General features: G+C 37.9%; 1 protein-coding gene across 2 annotated transcripts; it reads right to left on the minus strand.

Annotated features, from left to right (window-relative positions):
- Nucleotides 1-1698: 1698 nt before the first annotated feature.
- mapk11 (mitogen-activated protein kinase 11) lies at nucleotides 1699-17890 on the minus strand. Of its 2 annotated transcripts, XM_058417693.1 has the most exons (12): nucleotides 17601-17890; nucleotides 11695-11824; nucleotides 8471-8529; nucleotides 8197-8308; nucleotides 8016-8045; nucleotides 5596-5643; nucleotides 5344-5458; nucleotides 4264-4335; nucleotides 3797-3876; nucleotides 3508-3586; nucleotides 2440-2613; nucleotides 1699-2311 (listed from the first exon to the last, which is right to left on the minus strand). In XM_058417693.1, exons 1-12 carry the CDS (start codon nucleotides 17711-17713, stop codon nucleotides 2238-2240), a joined length of 1086 nt encoding a protein of 361 aa, XP_058273676.1. In that variant the 5' UTR covers nucleotides 17714-17890; the 3' UTR covers nucleotides 1699-2237. The 2 variants fall into 2 exon arrangements, with proteins under 2 accessions (XP_058273676.1, XP_058273677.1); XM_058417694.1 differs by lacking the exon at nucleotides 11695-11824.
- Nucleotides 17891-25997: the final 8107 nt, after the last annotated feature.

Consider the following 25997-nt stretch of genomic DNA (forward strand, 5'->3'; position numbering starts at 1 on the left):
TTTGTTTTAAAGGATATAAATAAGATCGGAAATAGTTAGATATTACAATGTTTGGACATGCTGTATGTTACGGTATATCGCATCCTTGGTTCAATACTCGAGTTCATTGATTAAACGTACCTCCTTAACATGTCGACAAACTTACACCACATGTTTATTTTCGACTCATGTCAGGCATAAAGGTTTCAAACTTATTTGTAAGCTTTTGTCGTAAGCAGTCGAGTCAATGGCATCAAGAAAAGAGTCCTATAACAAAAGAGTGACCTTTTAAGAAGTGAAATAATATATCAATGTGTTTACAGTAATCATAACCAGCCATGAACAGTGTTGCCAGATTGGGCGAGTTCCCAAACAACCTTTTGGTCACATCTAACCGGGAAAAAATGCATTGGGCGGGTAGATGAAATTTGGGCTGGCTTTTGATGCAACTGGCGGGTTTTTATTTTTGACTAATAAACATGATATTTTATTCTTTTTCCATTCAAACAAACTTTACAATGAAGTGTAATATGTAATGTTGACGTTGATAGTTCAGTTTAGCCAATAAGGTTCAGGAGAGTCCTGTCCAATCAGACTCCAATCTTTGTACTCTTAGAGCCAATATCACAAAGTTATCAACAAAGCTGTAAGCGCTTTTATCATCATCATGACAAAGTGGGATTAATCTAGAAAGTCCTATCGAAAACAATGGAAGAGAGCGACCCGATCTATAATATTTCAAGACACACTCTCATCAGTTCTGCGAAGATTCTGTGCATTAAGTCTAAATAGTGCCCTTTGCACTAACCCATTTGTTTTGGGTTTTCTGTTTGTTATTTTATTAGTTATCGCAGTATGCATTTTGGGCTGTTTTTTTTTTTTAAATGGGCGAGTTTTAAGCTGTAGTTGGGTAGGAAATCTTCAATCCAATCTGGCAACACCGGCAATGAAAACCATTACCGAAAAATGTAAGAAAAATAAAGACAAAGACACTACACTAAAACGTAGAGAGAAGAAAAACTGCAAGAGAAATGCAAAATAAACAACAGGAGAACCAAGAGGTCTTTTGAGCTTTACAGATTAGCATCGACATTCAGAAATATCATTTTGCTAACTAATATCTTAACATTCACTTTTCAGTTGTTGTTGGTTTCACTTCAGTTTGTGCCAGTGCCAACTTTTATACTTAACTATATGTATGTGTATGCAAACATACACTATGTACTGTGAGTGACAGACATACAAAATGCCAGAGGTTAACAAAAGAATGGAAACACGCGGTAGAAAAAGCTACAGGTGCAAAATTGAAGCTAAAACCAATTCTACCAGTCTCTGTTACAGTACTGGAGGTGCTGAACCAGACATTCCTATAGTTTTATAGTTATAGTGTTTTAATAACCGTGATGAAGAAGGATATCAAATACATTCCTCAAAAAGCAGTCTTAAGCGTTCATTTAGGTTGAGATCTGAGAGATCTCATAGCCTGATGCATATCATATTCATCAAATCATTCAGTGAACATCAGGATAGTGTCTCATTATACGATGAAGGGGATCAGTCAGAAGAAGTTTGTAACTGCAAACTGTGTCCAGCAAAACACCTTCACATCATAACAGATTTTCTTTTCATTTGTCACGCACCTGTAGGTATATTTGTAATTAATTTGGTTTCCTTTAGTCTTTGGTGCAACAAACCAATATAGTGAAAATACCTCCACACATTATTATTATTATTATTATTATTATTATTATTATTATTAAATGAGCAAGATGTAATGCTTCTTTTATATATATTCGACCCCTGTCCTTCTAGTTTTTCAATTGTGTTGCTCACTCAGTGTTAATGCCTTTCACTCAATCCTTCTCTGTAAACATGTAGATTTCAGGCTGAGCTTCTCCGCTTCGCCTTGGTTTGATTGACATCCATGTTTCGCTTCACGTCTCTTGCATCATCCGTGTAATAAAAAAGTACATAAAAACACAACATGCGCCCTATAATAATTTACTTTGTGCATGTCTATAATGTATCGTAGAAAGTAGAGACATATTTCTTTTCCAGCATTCATAAGTATATAACACACACACACACACACACATACACACACAAAGACTTTACACCTATGGAATGCATTGTTCTTGTTTTCTAGTCGCCTAACTGACAGATCCTCAGATCTTCAGTCGAATGAGAGACAGATCAACAGCGTTTGTCCTTTTTGGGTAGTTGGTTAGACTCAGATTCGGAATGTTGAACAGTGACTTTTACTGCTCAGCCTGGAGGCTGTCTGTTTGGTTGACAGGAGCTTTAAAACTGTTAACTTCTTCAAACACTAGTTCTGTAGAAAGAGAATTGGGGGGGAAGATAAAAGAAATCTATTAGTCAAGGCAAGTTTACACAAAGTCGAGGTTAGAGCATGATTCTCTCAAGAAAATTTCGTTTTCTATATGTAAATTTTCCTCTGACCCTTCCATTCCTCCAGTGTGCGGTCCTTGCTCTCAGGGGTTTGGTCATATAGTGGTGCCTCAGGCTCATCTTCAGGATCGTGGTACTGAGAGAAATAAGGGTGGGACAAGGCTTCAGTGGCAGAGATCCGTCTGTCGCAGTCCAACACCAACATTCTCTTCAACAAATCTACCGCTGAATGATACAGGGAGAAACAGAGAGAAGGAGAAATGAAGGTAGGAGGCAAATGAAGGAAAATCAGGTATAAGATTACAGGAGGTATTATATATATCCATTTGCCTGGCTAAAAATATATACTCCATTTTCTGAAGATATAATCATAATCTAGCTCTTACAATATACAATGTGTGTTTGGATTCGGTTTAAAGCTATCTATGATTCCAGACAATTTCTTCCAAATCTAATAATAAAGTTAAACTGGTACTGCTGAGGTCAAAAGTTTATATACATCCAGGCTAAAGATACTCAATTTTCACAATTCAACACAAATAGGGCATCAACTTTGCTTACATCAGAGGTCATTTGAAAACAAGTGATTAAATGTAATGATTGATTGACGTGATGACTTTTAGAAGCTTCTGAGTAATCTGGAAGTGCAATGTGTGGTTGTATTTAGGGACCTACATTTAGTGTCTTTTTGCTCTTAATACCATAAGCAAATCATCTGGAAAGAAATGTGGGCCCAAGGTTCCTCCTTAGAAATAATTTGATCAAGCGAGTGTACGAAGAGTATCTGTACATATAATTGTATGCAAATATAAATATCTTGGGACCACACAAACACTGCATGTACATGCACCGATCAGGCATAACATTATGGCCATGCCTAATATTGTGTTGGTCCCCTTTTGCTGCCTAAACAGCCCTGACCCTTCCTGCACTTTGTGACCCACTTCTGACCCACTGTAAATCTGATATAGTTAATAAAAGCTTTAGCTAAATTTTCAAGACACAGGAGCACAGGAAAGTTTTTAAAAACATGAAATGTGTGGAATTTGAGTATCTTTAGCCTAGGTGTATGTAAAACCTTTGGCCTGTAGACTGTACATTTATCCATCTAAATCTCACCCTGTGGATTGGCTCCTCTGAAAATCTTCCCCAGATCCTGCTGGGGCATGTAGGGTAGGGACTGGATGTATTTCTGGGCCTGGACAATAAAAGGTCAAACATCCACACTATCAGCTGCTGTTGGGCTTACCATTAACATTCATAGTATGTGGATGTGATCCATTAAACATAGAAATGATTAGAGTTAATTATTCTACTGGATTCCATATAGCCACTTAAACTAGCCTCTGGGAGTGAATCTGCTAGAAGTCTTTGTACAAAGTACATGTACAAGTACAATAAATCTCACATGCTCTGAAGAAATCTTCTTCAGAAGCTCAGGACTTGGGGTACCAACCACCTCCATGATTCTCTTCAGCTGATCTATATCTGATGAAGCAGCATTAAAGATCGTCACTGATCATTAGAAAAATAAAAGTCTTATGTAGAATGTACCTGCTAATTTATGAGAATAATCAATATCCCAGTATAAACGAACTAGAACTCCAAAGACACAAGCCTAACATCTACTTCTTCCACTAACAAAATGTTGAAAATCTATTGACATGAATTATATTATTATATCAGCTGAAAAATTAATTCTGTGTCTTACATTTAAAAATAAATATTTAATACTTGTGTACTTTCCTGCTCTCAGGTTATATAACATAAATTAGACTACTACAATCCAATCGTCATGTCTTTATAGGGAGAGAAAGCAGCTCTTTTAAAGGCAACACTTAGACGTGCATCCAGTCTTGGGTAGATAAAGGATACAGTCATTTCCTGGAAACAAGACCTTCCCTTTGATAAGCTCTCCCATAATGCATCCCACAGACCAGATGTCCACTGAAAAAGAAGAATGAACAGAAATATCAAGCAAGATCACACGTTTTAAACTTCCGGTGTGTCTCCATCAGCTTTAGTTCAGGAGTCAGGGCACGGATCAGGGAGTCGGACATTTTAAGGGCTGCCTTTCTCGCAATCGCAAAATCCCTCCACTGCACTTGAACGTTTGCTCCCTAAAAAATCCCGTAATGCACCACCAAAACCAGGAAGTACTGATGCTCACTATGTTCCCTTAATGGAAATGAACTCTCAGCCAATATTGTCTCCAAATGTAATTAGCTTGTTATCGTTGTTGTAGCTCTCGAATGATTGCTTACATTAACATTATGTTCTATATGCAGTTTGTTGGAGTCTAACGACGTTTAAGTGTTTTAGTGAAGTACAATGACAGAAGATAATTTTCATAAACAACGTAAAAAAAAAAAAATAATGTAAGAAAGACACTCTCTGCCTGTTGTTGATAAATGCCTGGAGTGGCAGGTTACAATGCGAGTACGTAGTCATCTCATGGGGAATTGAGTCATCAGTGTCTCAATATGTAGGGAGTGAGAGTCCTTATCAACTTGTGGGAATACTTAAATAAAAATAAATAACTCCCAAAAGATGCTAAAACAGCAAATTGTTATAAAGGACATGAACTCTAAATACTGCATTGTTGAAATTTTTAAGCTACAAATAGATATATATTAACATTACATGTCAAATTTTCAGTGTAATAATCTGTGAAGATTTAAACATAAATATTATGTTATCTATCATAATTTAATTTAAACAGACTGGAAAAGTAGTAGCTCTTCTATATTTAGGCACATGTGGCCTCAAGTTTGTTGCAGAGCTTGTTTCTAATTTCTTATTGTTGGGGGGAAAAAAACAATATCCAAGTTAAATTCTACATATAATGGGCACATAAATGATTTAGAGCCTTAGTGAATATTTGTTAACACAGCATATAAGTAAATACATTAAGGCTATTGGGCGGTACTGATTGTTTTGATAATACTTTCTCACCTGTCTGATTATAATGCATCCAGTTGAGCATAATTTCAGGTGCTCTGTACCAGCGTGTTGCAACATACCCAGTCATCTCATCATCTGTCTGCCTGGCCAATCCAAAATCCAGGATCTGGTGACACAATTGAATGCAATCAGCCATTCAGACTTCATTATACTCCAATATATACTCCAACTGTTATATTTAATCTTTAATATATTTATATTCCTGGTTAAAACCTGATTACAAAATGTTTGTACAGGTCTCACCCTGAGTTCACAGTCTTCATTCACAGCTACATTGCTTGGTTTTAGATCCTATAAAAAAAACAAATATTTGAGTTTTAAAAAAACACATTATATACCAATTATGTACATTGACCTTCACCATTGACCTTCATTGGTCTTCTGATCATACACATCATACAAATCTGTGTTCAATCACGGTATTTAAAGACTGTCACTCCATGCTATCATTGTGATGTGTACACACAGCTTTCTGACTACACCAAGCCTTGTTTTTGTGTTATCTGTTCCTGTTTATTTTGTCCTTCCTCTTTCTGTGATTTTCCCTTTCCTACTTTGCCCTGTTTGCCAGTCTCCTAATTTGTGCCTGTTCCCCGAGTCTAAATGTACCTAGTGTTTTGGACTGTGTGCAATCATGTTTATTAAACTGTCCTACCTGCAACTGCATCTGTCTCAGTCTCCATTTCATGACACACAAACTACATCATTGATCATATATCCACTTACTTCCACATATCGTCACACTATAAGCAGAACCGCAAACGTCATTATGAATATTTTCATTCTTGAAACAACTTCAACAGTTTTCATTTTATCTGTACAAGAAATAATACATACGTGTATAATCAATCTTTTTTGATACTTTTGATGTATTATTATACATGCATTCTTGCTTTTCCACATTTTTACCAGAGGCCTGATTTGTTTTGTCCATGTTCAGCATTTAATCTCTTTGTCCACAGTTGTGGTTAATGGCTCATATGAAAGTGGATACTTGGTATTTTTAAGAATTTGCAGATTTTCAGAAGTATTTCTGTTTTTACCTAGCTTACCGGGGGCAAATCATTGAATTATATATAATATATTCCAGTGGTGGGCCATCAGGGCCAGCAAGGCCTTCTCTGCTGGCCTAAACAGCAGTGATCTGAATCACTGCCTTGCATTTTAATATATTTTTCCATGAATGTGTATTAAATTATTCCCAATAGTCTATTCTCTACATTTCATAGCTTTTCTCTCGGTTGCGCTGCTTCCAGTAGTGTATATTTATGATAAGAGTATTTATCCAATCATATTTCAGCCAGTGTCTGACATCATGTGTTGCCAGAGTGAAAGAAATCTGCCTTAAGGCCTTCAGAATCAATAGTGCAGGCGCCTGTAGTTTAAAATAAGTGGCAATGAAATTGTTACATTAGCCAATCAGATTTCGAGTTGGCGTCACTGGGGCCATCTAGCAGGCATAAGATTACGTCAGCAATTTCCCATCCTTTGATTGGATAGTTGGAGTAGTCAGAGGCAGCGACCCGCCCATATACAGTGTTTCTATATTCACTGCGTCTCATTTCGGGTGCTGCGTCCTCCGGAGATTACAGTTTGCTGCATACATCATCAAGAATGTCTTTTTTGAGAAAAGTAATCGTAATAAAATGGACAATTCCTTGTGAGGTGTGAAATACCCTAGCCTAATTTCTTTTTTACTTTGCTATTTAACGGTTGATTTGTATCTATTGCCGTGGCGTCCAGGGGCGATTCTAGGATTTTCATTTAAGGGGAGCTCAGCCCCCAATGAGGGTATAATAGTAAAAAATAAATAAATAAATAAATAAATAAAATAAAGGTTTGACTAACAGGGTAGGATGGTACACTTATTGCAGCATTCCACTGTATTGCATAGATGTGTTTAACATTTGAGTACTGAGCAAGCCAAATACGAGTCTTCCTGATCACACACACACATATGCGGTCTGAGGATTGAAGAAAGCGCTGAAAGATGGGGAAGAGCCGAAGTCTGCCGCCGTTTTCATATGAAATTTAAAGGGGACTGAGGCGATCATGAATCTGTGTACAGTTTATGGATTATCGCAGAATTTTAGGAGGGCTGAGTAGAAAGGGCCTAGTGACCATGGAGGCGTCATAATGATGGTATAGAAGTGGATTAATTCAGGAAGAACACCAGTGAAGGCCTAGGTGTGAAATGCACGGCCCGCCACTGATATATTCATAGAAAAGTTTCAAAAAACAAAAAGGAATATTTCTATCTCAAAGTAAATGGTGAAATTTCCAGTGCTTGGTCATAAGTACAACACATTAACTTCATACACTAGAATTCTGTGTAAAAAGCTGAAGCCTTCTGAAAGCCAACAGAGACCTGACTAATGTTTTAAAATCTGATTTTAAATTAGACTTGCAGCGATAAAATAATTAATTTGTTTATACTGATTGAAAATTTCCATTCTGCTGGTCTACTGGTATAAAGGGTTAAGAAAGCATGCAACATTTAATAGAGAAAAAAAGATTACCCAATCACATAATGTCCAGAATTACTGCATTACACCGGGACATGGTAATGAAATGATCAAATCAGCTCCTACAGCCACCTGCATCTACATGCAGAAGTTTGTTAACAGAATATAGAACAAGCAAAGAAAAAGGGAAGAACTCACTCTGTGTATAAGTCCAGCTGAATGGATGTACTGTTTTAGGAGAAAGGAAGAGAGAAATGTAATTATAGATATTGATGGAAGAAGGGAATAAAGAGAAACTGCAGAGAGAAACCAGAAACGCATTTAAAAGCTATAAAAAAAAACAGACTCTGTTAAAATATAATTCCAATCCCTGAAATACCTTAAGGCCACGAAGTAACTGATAAATGAGGAACTGCACATGCTCATCTGAAAGGCGTTGAAACTTGACTATGTTGTTGAGATCTGCTCCCATCAGATTAGTGACAAGGTAGCTGAAAAGATTAAGAGGTGACAATATAATTACACTAACAATATAATAGCCCTAATCACATAATATCCCCACAGGCAAATTCACCTGCTGCAAGTAGTCATAATAAAAACATAATATACTACACCCTGAAAAAATTAAGCTAGAAGTCCAGGGTGATACTTACACCTCATTGAATTCTTCTAATGATGCTGCAGGAGAGAAAACATCTAGCAGCCCAATAACCTAAATAAAATGCATGAACACAAATGATCAGTACACCACATAGAGTTTCAGATTAATTGTGTAATTAAAGGGTGTGTAGGGTTACAAATCATGCATGACTTCCAAACAGGGCTACTCCAGCACATTATTAAATAATGCAATGTTTGCTGTAGTCAGCATGCAATCATGTGGTGTGTGAAGTAGTCACTCTTTGGATGACAGATTAGCTTTTTGTTGTTCAAGTGTCACAAGAACTGTTTAAACGATGTGGAAATATTGTAGGTTGGTGTAGTAGATAGGGATCCTAGCCAATCAAGGCACTTGCGTCAAGCAAAATGATACAAACTAATACAAACACAAACACATTAATAAAACACTTCACTCCTTCATATACAGTGATCGGTTAATTTGGGGGAAGTTGGTTAGAAGCTGTATAATTTGCAGTCCTGGAGGTGCCCTAGTCTCTACTGGGTTTTCTCCTTTTATTACATGGGTAGAGGCTCAGGGGTGTTGGATGTAATTAAAGAAAGCTCAGAGGACGGTCTAACACTCAATAATAATGATGTTCAGTACATTTGGGATGTGAGACCATAGGATAGTGGGTCAGGATGGATAGAAACAATTGCTAGAGGTGAGAGCTTCAGTGTATCAAAGCCTGACAGGATATTCCAGTTCTCTGTGCACGATTAATGGTGTTTTAAAAAAATCCCCTGGCTTTACGGGCTTCCACTTGGGTCATGGGCAAGGTGAATCCCAAATTCCTAAACTGCTGCAGTTGCGGACTGGCCACAACTTAAGACCAAAAAGCAGATGAGAGTTTCTGGGCTGGCAGGAACTTATCGCAGATTTGTACTAAATTATTCAGACCTCAGAAACACACTTACTGATCCTACTAAACAGAAAGTCCCAGAGCAGTGTCTTGCTTTATGTCCCTTTCTTCTTTCTGCCTTTTGTGCTGCAAAATAATGTGCTGGACCCAGGGTTAAGGGCTGTTCTGTCCCAGGTAGTGAACATTAGCTGGATGCTTTTCATAGGAGATCCATGTATTGCGCCACTGACAGGAGGGTCTGTCTATTATGAGGGCAATTCACCCTCTCTGATATTACTTATTGGGGTAACTATTCACTCTCCGTTCAGACATCGCTTACTGCAGTGGGTCTATCTTATAAACGATGCCAGTGTGTGGGTCACTCACATCTACCATTAGATCCTACTAAGTTTACAGCGGTTCACAAGCCAGGGACGCAGATGGTAGTGCGGAATTTCCCTATTGTCAGGGTGGGGGAGTAAGTCACTGTGTCAGGCTGAGGGAGTGTGGGAATTGCAGGTGGGGCATGGATTAATGGCTGTATGCAGCAAGAGGGGAATGTTTGGGGGACACCAAGAGAGATAATTACTAATGCGGCACATCTGAGTGTTGTTTCTCCACATATATTAATGTGATCACTTTCTCCCTCTCTCTCTCTCTCTCTCTCTCTCTCTCTCTGCAGTATATATAGAGTTCCTGCAACTGCTTTTCTTTCACTGTACAGCAATAAAAATACAACCTTATACTTGATCTCAGTCTTGGTTTACTTTAAACATTATACAATGTTATAAATGGATTTTGTGGTTTTTAATTTTTTTCTGTGTAGGGGAATATTCTGAATTGGTACAGTGATCCTAATATGGAGAGGACAACACTCACTTCTCCCTACTTTTGCTCCGCTGCTATTGGGACAATCATCAATAATAATAAATATAGTGGATATTAAAAACAAATCTACACATCACATCACTTATCAGGGCTTTCTCCTCTCCTTAAGGTGCTGCCTTCCCTTTCACTTGTGATGCAAACAACAAATGTTAAAGAAAACTGAAAAACAAAAGAGAAAAAGAAAATAACTTACGATTACCTGAATAAAGGTGAACCCCATAACTAATTACCTGTTAAAGCATATTTTGCTTGTAACTACTCAGTACTCTTTTTTTGCTAAAAGGATACCAAATTTTAGTCTAATCTTTATTGAGTTCTGATTGGAACATTGATCTTCTTGTTTTGAAGCCATTCCTATTTGTTATCTTGGATTTGTGCTTTGGGTTATTATCATGCTGGAAGTTTAAATCTTTCTTTATCTTCTGGTCAGCAGGTTTTTGTGCCAAATTGGAATATGGCCCTATCCATGATTCCCTTGACTTGACTACAGCCCCAGTCCCAGCTAAAGAGAAGCAGCCCCATAGCTTGATGCTACCACCACCATGCTTCATCTTGTATATATTGTTCTTTGAGTCATAAGCTCTCTTGTTTTCAAGACAAATGGAGAACCTTTTTGGCCATGAATTATGCCCAAAAAGGTTCTTCATTGCTTCCTGATAATAGCATATTTTGCCACATGGTGTTAGCAACATTTGACACCAATTTTGTTTGGATGGATATTTTTGTGAGGAAAAACTTGAACCAAAGATGAGGCAAAGAAAATTCTACAGAAACTATATAGATATATTCACTTTTAGACATTAATTGTAAGGTTATGAGTTTTCATTCTGGCAACAGTCGGATGCTGCATTATTAAAGGGTGTGGATGCTTAAGTTTACCAGGTTATGATTTAATTTTAAATATGAATTTAGTGATGAAAAATGATCTGAATTGATTTACCTCAGTTTCATTTTTTTACATCACAAAAACCTGCTATTTTAGTTATTTTATTTTTTAAACCTGCTTATGTGCTTTATTGCTGTAGATCCACGACAACTGCCTCTGCATGACCTCTTCAGAAATACTTACAGTTTCTAAATATTTATGAACACTGAAGATGTCAGAGTGCTTACTGGAGGATGAGAATAGTGCTAAACTGGACTACTCGATCTACACCCGACATCCTGAATTACACCCTCTGAATCTTCTGTCATTTAATCCCTGAAGCTGAGTGGTGTGGAATCTGATTATTTAAATTCGGCGCCCTCCTTAACACCACTATGTAGTCATCTCTCATAACATATATGAATATGGACTGGCATTTTGGGAAGTCTTTTTAAGACATTTACATGATTTGGACTGGACATCAGGCATTTCTTCACAGACAAATATACCTAAGCAAAATAAAATAAAATCCTAGAAACTCTATAATAACTTTTACCAAATAAATACGACTTGCTACTATCCACATCTGAGTAATATATTTTATTGTTGTGTGTTGCAAACTCACATTTTCGTGTTTCATGTGCTTTAGCAATCGCAGTTCTCTGTAGGTGCGCCGACTGTGAATGAGAGACTGAAATGGCCGAGAGAGCTTCTTAATGGCTACCTTCTGACGTAGCTGCACATCATACGCTGAGCTATAGGGAAGCAAAGGGACGTAAAGTTGGAAGGGGAAGAGAACGGAAGGGAAGGGAAGGGAAGGGAAGGGAAGGGAAGGGAAGGGAGGAGAGGAGAAGAGAAGAGAAGAGAAGAGAAGAGAAGAGAAGAGAAGAGAAGAGAAGAGAAGAGAAGAGAAGAAATTAGAAGAAAAGAGAAGGGAAGGTAAGGGAAGGTAAGGGAGGAGAAGAGAAGAGAAGAGAAGAGAAGAGAAGAGAAGAGAAGAGAAGAGAAGAGAAGAGAAGAGAAGAGAAGAGAAGAGAAGAGCAGAGAAGAAATTAGAAGAAAAGAGAAGGGAAGGGAAGGGAAGGGAAGGGAAGGGAGGAGAAAAGAAGAGAAGAGAAGAGAAGAGAAGGGAGGAGAAGAGAAGAGAAGAGAAGAGAAGAGAAGAGAAGAGAAGAGAAGAGAAGAGAAGAGAAGAGAAGAGAAGAGAAGAGAAGGGAAGGGAAGGGAAGAGAAGAGAAGAGAAGAGAAGAGAAGAGAAGAGAAGAGAAGAGAAGAGAAGAAATAAGAAGAAATGAGAAGGGAAGGGAGGAGAAGAGAAGAGAAGAGAAGAGAAGAGAAGAGAAGAGAAGAGAAGAGAAGAGAAGAGAAGAGAAGAGAAGAGAAGAGAAGAGAAGAGAAGAGATTGTGTTAGAGAGCAAACACAAACTTGAAACATTATAGCTTGCAGAAAAACAATAAAGATAACAAAAGTGTAAAAAAAAAACAGACAGAAATCTGGATTAATGTTAGTGTTGAACATGAAGAACACCATATTCGGTCCCAAAACAAGGTTTAGGAAAGCTCAAGAACAAAGAATTTTGTTACAACCTAAGGTGTGCATCGATTCCGGAAGGTTTAGGTAAATTTCTAGCATCTAGTAAGAGTTTCTAGCATTGTTACAGCTTAAATACATGTTGTAGTCATGTGACCTATGATCAACCACACTACTGCATGAGCCACAGACCAATGGACAGGGCTTATTTCATTTCCCCTCTGCTAAAAAACAATTTTGTGTTGGTTTTTCAGACACAAACACACCTTGTTTCAACAAGTAGTCAAGACAGTGGATTAATCTAAGTTTAACTTGAGTTCAGTGTCCAAAACTTGCCATGACAATTAAAGAGAAGTTCACATAACTTAATGAAGCATTCATGTTTTACAGTCCAAGGAAATCAGGGTGTTGTAATAATTCTGTAGCCAATTAAAAACAACAGAACAACTTTTAACTTCTTTTCAGCTCTGAACAGCTTCGAATCTGAAAACATGCAAAGAATAAACAGCGATGTGAGAGAGGCTGTGTGTTATAAAACAGCCATTACAGCAATTAAGTTTTGCTGAGGTTGTCATCAGCTCCTGGGACTTAATGGACTTGTCAGTTGTGTCTGTCAAGTACTTGAGATGAGAAAATAGTCACAGATTCAGTCACAGAGATGCCAATGAAGAACACTGAACTCATTTACATGTTCATGGAACCAGTTTGAGACAACATTTGTCTTTGTGACATACACTGTCATGCTGGAAGTAGCCATTAGAAGACAGGTAAATTGTGGATGTAAAGGAATACACATGGTCAGCAATAATACTCAACCAGGCTGTGGCATTCAAACAATTCTAAATTGATATTAAGCGACCCTATGTGAGCCAGGAAACATTCCCAATACCATTCCACCACCTCCACCAGTCCAGACCTCTGTATGTCACAGCAGAAGTGATCAAACCAGATGATGTTTCTCCAGACTTGGAGAAACTGTCAAGATTTGGTGCCCACTGTAGCCCCAAATTCTTATACTTGCCTGACAGAAGTGAAACCCAATGTGATCTTCTGTTCTTATTCATCCACCAAAAGTGGTTTGTGTGTGTTGAGAATCTTATTTAATCACCATGTTTGTAAAGAGTGATTAACTTGTGCCAGTCTCGTCATTTTCCTCTGACCTCTCTAGTCAACAAGAACAGCCTTTCACTGGAGGGTTTTAGTTTTTCTCCAACATTTTGTATGAATTCTAGAGAGTGCTGTGTGTGAATATCCTAGGAGACTCCAACAACCATGCCATATTAAAGTCACAGAGATACATGTTTGGTCAAAGTCGCATTTTATTATGTGAGAATTAACTGCAGCTCTTGACCTGAACCTGCACTGCTGTCACATTATTGACTGTTTGGATATTTACATCAATTGTAATGCAAGTTTTTTGTGCTTTTATTGTGGAAAACTACTAGAATTGGTAAAATTTGCAAGCACAGGATTCTTCTTTTAAACTGTTATCAGTGTAGACACATACATAATTACTTTCTAGGACTGATGCATGTGAATCAAAGAGTGTTGTGAAGACACATCTTAGCCCAAATCTGATGAAAATCTCCAATGATTCTGAAAAATTCCAAGCACCTCTGAATATCATAGAGGTTGCTTGATTTTCTATTAATTTCCGTGATCTCAAAATTGCAAAATCATGAAGGGACTGATTTTTAGGAGAAAGCCTTAGCAAGACTCCAGTCATTCACGCCAGTTTTGAGGAAGACAAAGCAGAAACTAATTACAGTTGTCAGCCCACATTCAAAGTTGTATAATCCAGTGCTAAAAATACAGACATGCAGCTCATGGTAAGTCTCTACTCGGATCTTTCATGTAATATTGATCTCAGCCATCAGCCATGCTTACTGCATTCCAACAGCGCATAGAAATGAATTCTTTTACAGGTTTCACAAAGCCTTTGTGAACACAGCCTTACTTCACAGCTGGCATTTTACGCTGAGACATGCAGTGTTCTGCAGACATCTGCCAAATTCCCAATTATCCACTAGCCTGCATGACAGAAAAACATTAAACATCACTGCAGAGAAAACTCCCACTGCCAGAGCCTATATACAATTTCCAGCATTCTAGTTTAGAGTTGGCATTGTGCTGCTGTTTGTTTGAGAAAATCCACCCTGTTTCGTTCCAAACAAATCATTCTTGTTGCTTTATATGGTGTGTACTAACTAGACAATTTAGCTCATTAGAAACAATTCCTCCGCTGTAGACTCCCAAATCATTCAAGGGGCTTGCATTTGGCTCAAGCTACATGTTTATGTAGAATCTGGGAATATACAACCATACAAATTAGGTATAGAACCTAAATACTGTACTATTCACTTTAATAGGAACACCTGCATCATTTGCAGCCAGTCATATGGCAGCAGCAGATTCCATGCTATGGTCAAAGTCCCAGAGATCACACTTTCCCCCCATACTGATGATCTTATTGACATAGAAAAGGCTAATTTTACTATGTCATGATCTTTTGAATCAGGCTAAAGATGCTGAGACACTGGCTTTAATAAAAGTGTGGTCTAATTTATTCTAAAAGCTGTAAAATCCCCCCTCATCAACAGCAGCTGATTTGGCAATGACAAAAGTGGTCAATACTGACAATTTTAATTGCACTAGTCTGCATTCCATCAATGTCTGGCAAAACCCACTGGGCCAGTATAACACCTAGATAGGTCTGGACATACTGGACGCATTATCTTACAAGCTGTGGGGCAATTAGGAACCGTTCTTTCCTTCATTTATTCATCTTCAGTAACTGCTTCATTTTGCTCAGGGTTATGGTGAATCCGGTAAATGAGCATGAATCCAGTAAATCTGGGAATAAGGCACAAGAAATCACTAAAGGTAAGATGCAAATCCACCACAGTGCACCATACACACACTTTCATAGACTCATTTAGACCTAGAGACAATTTTTAATAAATACTGCATGTGCCAAACAGGTAATAAATTAATTTCTACAACAATTAATAAGTAAACAATTTATCAATAAGAAATAAGCAAATTAACAAAAAATTTGAAATAGACAAATGATCAACTGAGGCATGGTATGAAGAATAATTTTACTAAATATTTAAGACTTGGAAATAACAACAACTTTTATAATCTATCATACTAGGCTTATTATTTAGGAATTCCATAAAGCATGAAAAGGTGTATATAAGTATGATATATGGGCAAAACTATGTGGACACCTGACCATAACAATAATAAATGGGACTTTCCCAAATAGCTGCTTCAATGATGTAAACACACAATCATTTAGAATGACTGTGTTCACTGTAGCATTATAATTTCCCTTTACTGGAACTAAGAGACTCAAACCCTGTTCCAGCATGACAACCCCAATGAACACCTTCGGGATGAACCGTCTGAACCCCAGACCACCATTTGTGTCTGATCTCACTAATGCTCTTGTAGCAGAACGATCACTAATCCCCACAGCCACACTCCAACATCTAGTGGAAAGTAGAAGAGTGGAGTGCATTATAACAGCAAAGAGGGAACAACACAAGATTAATAGCCATGGTTTTGGAAAGTGATGTTCAGTACTCAGGTGTCCACATACTTTTGGCTATATAGTGTATAGCAATCAATGGGTAGTTTAGGGGCAGAAGTCCAAAAGAACACACATGACTCTTGGAATGAAGACTTAGATCCTCTCTCCTGCCAGTCCACCAGCTGACTGTTCATGGGGGTCTGGCAGCTCAATACACTGCTTTACCTCATGTGTTTTGCTCTGTGACGTTGCCCAAGACATTACAAGAGCAAAAATAAATAAATAAATAAAAAAACACTTCTGGTTTCATAAGAACTGTGCTTTCATTCATATTTTGAAATTTCTAGATTTGATAAAGAATTAATAATCATTTTCAAATACAGCTTTATTTTACAGTATGTCAACAACAACAACAATAATAATAATAATAATAATAATAATAATAATAATAATAATAATAATAATAATAATAATAAGCTTATTGTTGATCAAAGACACTAAGACTAGACAGATATATTAAGAGGATGCAGGAAAGGAAATATCACCATGACAGCTTACCATGGCAACCATATTGGGCATGTCAATGGGGGGTCTAAGCATATAGCTCTGAGGCAATTGAATGTGCTAGCCAAAAGGAAAGCTATGTGCACACATTAGGCGTTGCTGTAATGTCAATTTACTGCTTAAATACAGACTGAGTCTTGTATATGAAATGCATTCTCCAGCATGCTGCAAACCTACATGTGTATATCAAAAGCCCTGGTCGTGTGCACACTGAGTTGTTCGAAAACCTTTTGTTTATGCAACAAAACTAAAAGAGAGAGATCATTTTTGTGGTCATATTCATCTATGATCTACATGCTTACATCCTGACATGGTGAATGATATCATCTTTTACTTTTGTTTCTTCTGAGCTTGTATTGTTTCCATTGTTCATCAGAAGTGCATCTGCATAATGGTTCACATCAGAAGTGAAAGGGCATAGTCAGATATATTGGCTTCAAGGAAATCATGATCACAAGTGATATGAATGAGGAGTTAAAATAAACCAGACGCAACGTCACGATTTGATATTTACTTTCCCAGAGCATCCTCTCTCCATGTACACTCAGCAGCACTCAAGTGTAATGTGTATACTGAGGTTTGTTTGTGTAACTTTCCAAACATGAAAGCTTCAAGACTAACTAATAAACTTCATTAAAAATATATATATATATATATATATATATATTAATTATTATTATTATTATTTGCTTATCATTTTTTTCACCAGCAGCTTGGTGGTAATTGATTTAATAATGCACTGGGTGTTTACAAAGAGCTCAGTCCATACTAGGCCATTTAAATGACTGGCAAGATTAGAAATGGACTGGGGTTTTTTTTCTTTGCATTTGATATGATGAGGCATTCTCTGGGTGTGGGCTATACCCTGCTCTCTCATGTGTCTCAGGATGAAACTCACCACACGGAGCCGTACGCGCCCGAACCGACCGGCGTGAGGATCTGGTAGCGCTCGGGCACCTCCCATACTGTCTTGTTGAGCTCCTGGCGATAGAATCCCGGTCTGGCTGACATGATCACTAATAAACACAGAATAATGCTGTCCTGTTTCCAGCTGCAATATTCGCCTTTTCAACTACAGAGGATGCACCGACGAAATATCCCTTTCTGTTCGTGTTCGCAGTTTACCAGAATAGGGAGGCTCCGTCTGGTGGTGTGTGTGGGGGCGCGGTGCGCGCGCACGCGTCTCTCTCTCTCTCTCTCTCTCTCTCTCTCTGACACACAAACACACACACACAGAGTGAGAGTGCGGTGTCTCGCAAACCCAGAAGTGGGCTACACCTAAGCCATAGCTTAGTTTCCTTTTTCATCTCTTTATACCCAACTAATTGGCTAATGTAAACAATAGGCCCTAAGTTCTTTGCATACCAAATGCATCCCTGACCATGACACTCATATGTGCATCCCTTTCCAAAGCCCTGGCACTCCTCTGAGAAGATTTCCCACATTCATTCACAAGCGCATTAGTGAGGTGATATCAGGAGAGAAGATCTGTGTTCATTGGGGTTGAGATATACCAAAGTAAGCCTAACACACATACTTACTGTTTTCTTTACACTAAATCACAGAATTATGACATGCAACCTTAAAATGTCTTATTTAAAATTACACATTACACATTACACAAAATTACACAGCTGGATTCATTGTAATAGTGTTCATCATTAAAATATTGAATTAATTAGATGGTTTATTAAACTTATTTGCATACAACACAAAGCTCACTGAGAATCAGAACATTTTTAATCACAGATGTGCACGTAAAATGCCTCTTAAGCTGCAAAAGGTAGTGCTGACTTAAATAGAAATGTGAAACAGTTCAAAATATTTGTAGTATAAAATTCATTCACTTGGGTTCCAACCTACTGTATAGATAAGTTTCTTTCTCCTTAAGACTGAACGAGTTACTTAGTGCATAAGCATAGGGTTAACTATTGATGTGTAAGTGTTTTCCTCTACTGTCCAGCTGATTGTATATACTGATTATGATTTAGTGCCTGTGACTTTAATGGCTGCTAGGATATAAAGTCATATATATCACGTCTCATCAAATTTCAGAAAATGGGGTACTGGAAAGGCTACATTCCTACAGAGACCTCGTTTAGCACTTACACCTAATGCCCCCCTTTGTCTAATGAAAGGGCTCCATCTAGTGGCTGTATACTTTTAACGCGAAATGCAAAGCAGGTTTGGTTTAGACTTTTTCAAGCCCATGAAGCTCGCTTTGTGCACAGGGGAATTGTCATGTTAGAACAGGTTTGGTCCGCTTAGTTCCTGTGATGGGAAACTGTAATGTTACAGTATACAAATTCATTCTATAAAATTTTAGTTCACAATTTTATGACACTGTCACTGACACACCAAACTGTCTCATCCATGTCTTTATGGACCTTGCTTTGTGCACTGGTGTGCAGTCATGTTGGTACAGGAAGGGGTCATCCCCAAGCTGGGAGCATGAAATTGTCCAAAAATGTCTTGGAATGCTGAAGCATTCAGAGTTCCTTTCACTGAAACTAAGGGTACCAAATTATTAAACTAATATATGTATATATATATATATATATATATATATATATATATATATATATATATATATATATATATATATACATATATTAGTTTAATAATTTGGTACCATTTGTTTCAGTGAAAGGAACTCTGAATGCTTCAGCATATATATATATATATATATATATATATATATATATATATATATAGACAGCATAAAGCAGTCTGAGCCAAGATCAAAAATTGTGACCAAATCCAACTGTCTTCAACGTGTAAAACTCCACTACACTATACACTATTTGGCTAAAAGTATGTGGACGCCTGATCAATCACACCCCTCTTTACTATTATAATCATCTCAAAATTACCTGGAAAGACTTTTCACTTTTATGAAAAGAACAGTGCTCCCTAATTAGTCATGGAGGTATGATTTAGAAGTGGTATCTGATACAGCTGGATGTAGCTGGGATGCCAGTAGTTTACTTGGCACATCACCAAACACATAATAACTGTGCCATGTTTTCTGTAGACCTTCAGCTGCCTCACTGGGTGGTAAGGAGCTGTTTAAGGAGGTCAGAGTTTTGGTGAATCTGAACATTGATGTTTGGCTTCTTAAAAGATCAACACTTTTCTCAGCAGCAAGCCTTCTCTTGTACGTGGAATAAGATATGATTTCTCCCCCCAGGTAGGGCTTCCCACACAGCAGCTGCTGAAACTTTCCAGTGGAGGTGAATAAATCAATATAGCAGTTACATTTTAAACACATTCAGTGACTAAGCACAACACCAAACTGAAAGATATGTGAGATGTGAACTACCACAGTTACATGGTCAGAAATTACAATTGGTCAAGAAATAAAACAAGAACTAACAGAGTGAAGTAGTTTGTTATCTTAAAACAATCAATTTGTGAAAATGTGTGATAAACAGAGAAGAAGGAAGAATATTGCCTAATGCTAGTGTACAGCTGACACAGCAAACTGTTCCATGAAAGACTAAATGACGCTTGGCATTTTCTAACGGTCTGTTAGATGAGCAATTTAAAAAAAGAGGTCTAAGCTGCAATTACCCAATCACCTCCCAATATGAGCATGTTTAATGTTAAGTCTTGGAGTCCCTCATTATCCCAGTTTATATTTACATTTATTCATTTGACAGGTGTCCTTATTGTCCAGAGCGATTTACAGAAGTGTTTTAAAGTCTCTATCAGTAAATACATTGATATTGGTTCACTAAGATTACAATCAGTCTAAATACTCTGTTAGGAGGGGAAATACAGCACAAAGAACACACACACACCCAAAAAAAAAAAGTGCTAGAGATGGTTTCTGTCCAACTCTGTGGTTGAGGCAAAGACCTGATTGCTGGAGATGTCAGTGAAGAGCCCAGAGAAGAAGGATGAAAGGTGAAGCCCTTCATGTTGTTTGGCTGTATAAAGCACAGTAGCTTCCAACTGCTCGTTTGCACACTTGATACACTCTACTAGGTCATTCAAAGCTGAGTGAGTAGAGCATGTAGGAAGGATATGAAATCTATGCTAATTAGCTGGTAGCAAGTAGCACCACAATTGCTGCCATTTTATGCTAGGCATAGGTGATGGAGATCCTTCTTCATCCTTGTCAGATAGTTTTTCTTTTGTTTTGCTAGTTTAACTTTGCATTTCATTGGTATACTGTAGATTAATATAACACTTTAATATATAAACTAAGAAAAGCACCAGCAGTGATAAGAATACTACGGTCAACATCTCTTACATCTCCTTCTTTATGGTATGAAGTTTAGGTCTGCATGCTGCCTGCATGTCTAGGTTGATTACTTAATTCAATACTTTAAGAATTTCTTTCACAAAGTAGTTACTCACTAAAATACAGAAAAATATCTCAGCAAGACAGCACCGGTCATGGATATTAACGGCATGGTTCTGCAACTACCGGGCATATCAATAACTTCTTTATGTGCATCAGTAATTCTAACATGCACAAAAACTAAAAATTTGTGCAAAAAAAACTACCTTAACCATAATGTACCATAACTACATTATTGTGCAATAGTTGTGAAATAACTCCAGTATGTGCAATAAGTGGAAATTGTGCAAAAATTAAACTTTTTCGTTAATGACTAATCTTTTTGCAATATAAATAGGTGGGAAGGTACACTATATTGCCAAAAGTATTCGCTCACCCATCCAAATAATCAGAATCAGGTGTTCCAATCACTTCCATGGCCACAGGTGTATAAAATCAAGCACCTAGGCATGCAGACTGTTTTTACAAACATTTGTGAAAGAATGGGTCGCTCTCAGGAGCTCAGTGAATTCCAGCGTGGAACTGTGATAGGATGCCACCTGTGCAACAAATCCAGTCGTGAAATTTCCTCGCTCCTAAATATTCCACAGTCAACTGTCAGCTGTATTATAAGAACATGGAAGTGTTTGGGAACGACAGCAACTCAGCCACGTAGTGGTAGGCCACGTAAACTGACGGAGCGGGGTCAGCGGATGCTGAGGCGCATAGTGCGAAGAGGTCACTAACTTTCTGCAGAGTCAATCGCTACAGACCTCCAAACTTCATGTGGCCTTCAGATTAGCTGAAGAACAGTGCGCAGAGAGCTTCATGGAATGGGTTTCCATGGCCGAGCAGCTGCATCCAAGCCATACATCACCAAGTGCAATGCAAAGCGTCGGATGCAGTGGTGTAAAGCACGCCGCCACTGGACTCTAGAGCAGTGGAGACGCGTTCTCTGGAGTGACGAATCGCGCTTCTCCATCTGGCAATCTGATGGACGAGTCTGGGTTTGGCGGTTGCCAGGAGAACGGTACTTGTCTGACTGCATTGTACCAAGTGTAAAGTTTGGTGGAGGGGGGATTATGGTGTGGGGTTGTTTTTCAGGAGCTGGGCTTGGCCCCTTAGTTCCAGTGAAAGGAACTCTGAATGCTTCAGCATACCAAGACATTTTGGACAATTCCATGCTCCCAACTTTGTGGGAACAGTTTGGAGCTGGCCCCTTCCTCTTCCAACATGACTGTGCACCAGTGCACAAAGCAAGGTCCATAAAGACATGGATGACAGAGTCTGGTGTGGAGGAACTTGACTGGCCTGCACAGAGTCCTGACCTCAACCCGATAGAACACCTTTGGGATGAATTAGAGCGGAGACTGAGAGCCAGGCCTTCTCGTCCAACATCAGTGTGTGACCTCACAAATGCGCTTCTGGAAGAATGGTCAAAAATTCCCATAAACACACTCCTAAACCTTGTGGACAGCCTTCCCAGAAGAGTTGAAGCTGTTATAGCTGCAAAGGGTGGACCAACGTCATACTGAACCCTATGGATTAGGAATGGGATGTCACTTAAGTTCATATGCGAGTCAAGGCAGGTGAGCGAATACTTTTGGCAATATAGTGTATGTGAGGAGGGAGGATGAGAGCACTTATCTGTTGATGCATGTCACTGGATGTGTGGCTGGGCGGGCATGTGGGGAGTGTACTATGAGTACAGTATTACAGACACTAGTGTCACTTCAGCCAGGGCTGACAGCTGTGTATTAATGCTGGGTCTTTCTATTAAACATGTAAAATATCAAACGAACTGAAACACACTCTCTTCTGGAGCAGAGGAATAATGTGCTAAGTGAACAGTACTCTAATGTCCATGATGTGTTGAGTGGCATTCTTGTTAGTAAAGCTGTGATGCTTTTACTCTTTTTAAATGGTGATAGATTAATGATACAAATTCTAAAATGTGGGTAAAAATGAAAATAAAACCTTATTACCTAATTCAGCAAGAAGTAAAAGCTTTAATTCCACCACATATAACTGATCTCTTATAGTATAATGCAGGACTCTCTACCTCAACTAACCTTTTGCTGCCTTCTGACATACAGTGTGATGGAATGGTACACAAACTATACCAGGGCTTTACAACAGGTCATCAAAACAGCATGGGTCAACATCATTCTCAAAAACATCTTCATCCCATGAACTCTGAACTCAATTAAGGACACAACCCAAAAAACTACACAATGATCAGACTAACCTGCAAATCCTACATGTGTAATAACTTGCAATCCCTTGTATGTTCAGTATTCACCTTGTATCTCTCATGTATGTGCAATTTATTGCAATTTGTACTGAAGTGTTATTTATTAGCCTTAGCTGATGAATATCACCAACAAAATTCATTTCAAATCGTTAAAACCTTAAATAATCCTGCCTGTCACTATGTTTTCAGACTTTGTGTATGCCTAATGTAGGAATTAAAAACAATGCTTTATCTTGGCTGGTGTCTTTCCCACCATTCTGACTTGATCCTCTTAAGCACAAAGCACTAACTGTGAATTTTTATGACATGATTGTCACTCTGGAACACATTTCATTTTTCTGCTGTTTTAATGTCATAAAAGTTGCACTGACACAATTTCTGTCTTATATGTGTACTACATTGTGACACTGTGCCTCGAAACCCAAAGCTTAAATGTCTGATCACCTTTTCATTTAGGAAGAGGTCTTATATATAATAAATATACATATTTAAATATAGAAAGATACAGTTCGGCCCATGTTCAGAGCTAAGAGTTAAAAAAAGACACATCAGTGTTTGAGACCTCAGAATAAACAAGGGACACAAAAACAGAGATGTGTCTCAAGGACTCTGCACACTCCATTAAACACCTCTTTGTTCCCCTCCAATCTGGTAGGAATAGCTGCTCAGACATATAAATTCAGGAGCAGTGTTTTTCCCTGAGCAGGAAAAGGCACAGGTCACAGATTTAAAATAACATATGTATAATTTCTAATAGTAATGTGCTGCAAATAACAAAGCATCAATCACTTTGCACAACGACTAGAACTACAATATGTGTATCAATAAATTAAATATGCTCAAGAACCAAAAATAACTATAGTATGTGCAATAACAAAATAAACTGGTATGGAACTAAATGTTTGTGTAATATCTACAGAATAGTTGGAAGGAAGGGTATATGGGAAGGGAAAGATGATAGCACTTGTCTTTTGTTGCTGTTTGTGTGTGTAATATGTGAAATGTCTGCTGGAAAATTTCTTCTTAACCCAACACTAACCCAGGCTAGCTCGCTACAAAATACAGCAGTAAAATTCCCAATCAAATCTTAAAAGAATAAACAGGCAAACTTATGAAGACTGGATTCAGACGAGATTGGTTTGAACTTAAGCAAGACAGCAAACAAACCAGCTGGTACCAGGGGTTACAAGTGGCTTAATCAGTCCCATTAGACTTCAATGTCCTTATATACATTTCATGCATGTTTCTCTTTTCAAACTTTATCAGATCATTTTTCCAGCCTGTCCCCTAGCTTAGCCTTTGTCAAATGTCGGAACCCAGAGCCCCTCTCCGGGTGGACACTTCAGGGTGGTTCTAGAGCCTTTTTCAATTACCAATATTATGAAAAAGTCTCATAGTTCAGATCAAAAATGCAGGACAAAAAACAAAGAAATAAAGTACTCCTCCAGGCTTGGATGAGAAGAAGCGGAAATGGCACTCAAGTACACAGATTCATGAACCGGTGCAGTCAAGCACACCCCCCTTCACAAATCCCCCAGTATATATACCTTCTACCCCAGCTGCCTAAACTTGCTGGGCTCTATTTTTCTATGGATTGTTTTGACGTTCACTAATTTTTCCCCCTGAAAAACAGCCCCACCTTTCTGTGGCCTTCATACAGCCTATGAGTCACAAGTTTTAATTTTAACATGTATTAGTTGTTGATCTGTCTAAACTTCAGAACTTATTTAGACCAAAACCACATTTCTTTCATTACCCCTTTAATTTATCACTTATACTTTAACCTACATAACCCACATGTTCCATATGTTTGTGTACTTGTTTGTTGTTCCTGTGTGGTTCATGGTGCCTGCCTGGCAATTACTTAGAATCCTGAGGATTTTTATTTAAGGATTATTATTATTTAAGGAAAGGGTGCTGCCCTTATTTTACTAGTAGTAAAGGTAAAAGGGGTAAAATGGCTCTGTGATGTTAGTCTAGTTTTTTTTAAAATTTACGGTTAACTAACCTAGTTTACCTTTAAACTATTTATTTAGTCATTTACTTTATTTAATTTTATTATTTATATATTTAGGCTAGGATTCCAGTTTATTTTAATCTAGTTTAATTTAATTCTCTAAATCTTCCATTGCTTCATGTTTTTAAGTCTGTATATTTCCATTAAACCTATTCAGCATTTTCTCCCTATGTTTACATTAACATCAGCCACTACAATAATATTTTGCTTGCTTCTCCTGGCGTTTCGATGACATCTTCTCCAAACACACTTCCGTTTCGGCACTTGTTAGCCAGTTATACTTTTGCCACCAGGAATTTTACTATTCTTTCACTTACCTGGGTAAGCTACTTCTTATTCTATATAATTTCTGTACATTATATGCAATTTATATGAACTTTAAATATTTTTAGATTGACCTTACGCTCTCTCTTGAACGTGTCAGATAAACCAGTTATGGTGTTCTCGTCCCTAATCCCAAGGATTCTGGATCTTCAACAACATGTTTTTTCGGTCTCAGTGGAGCCAGCTCCATAATATGCTATATTATGCTAGCTTGTGCCCTTATGTTGTTTACGTCAAAGCCAGACCATAGGCACCAGAAAGTTCGAATAATTCTAACTAACGATGACTCAGCCGATTTTGCTCATCTCTCTTTTTTGCATCTATTTGCTATAAGTTTAGCTGTTGACTAATGATTATGAAAGGTGCTTAATACTGAAAGGATTACTAGATAATCAGATAACCCGTAGATTAG

Source organism: Hemibagrus wyckioides, linkage group LG19 (genome assembly GCF_019097595.1).
Source record: "Hemibagrus wyckioides isolate EC202008001 linkage group LG19, SWU_Hwy_1.0, whole genome shotgun sequence".
Classification (NCBI taxonomy): Eukaryota; Metazoa; Chordata; class Actinopteri; order Siluriformes; family Bagridae; genus Hemibagrus; species Hemibagrus wyckioides.

What these genes read in the sequence shown, in the direction of transcription:
- mapk11 (XM_058417693.1), bottom strand. Translation starts at nt 17,713, where the DNA reads ATGTCAGCCAGACCGGGATTCTATCGCCAGGAGCTCAACAAGACAGTA. An exon ending in GATGCATTATAATCAGACAG is followed by an intron (nt 4,336 to 5,343) that starts GTGAGAAAGTAT and finishes CTTCTTTTTCAG; the next exon opens with TGGACATCTGGTCTGTGGGA. An exon ending in CACACTGGAGGAATGGAAGG is followed by an intron (nt 2,312 to 2,439) that starts GTCAGAGGAAAA and finishes CTCTTTCTACAG; the next exon opens with AACTAGTGTTTGAAGAAGTT.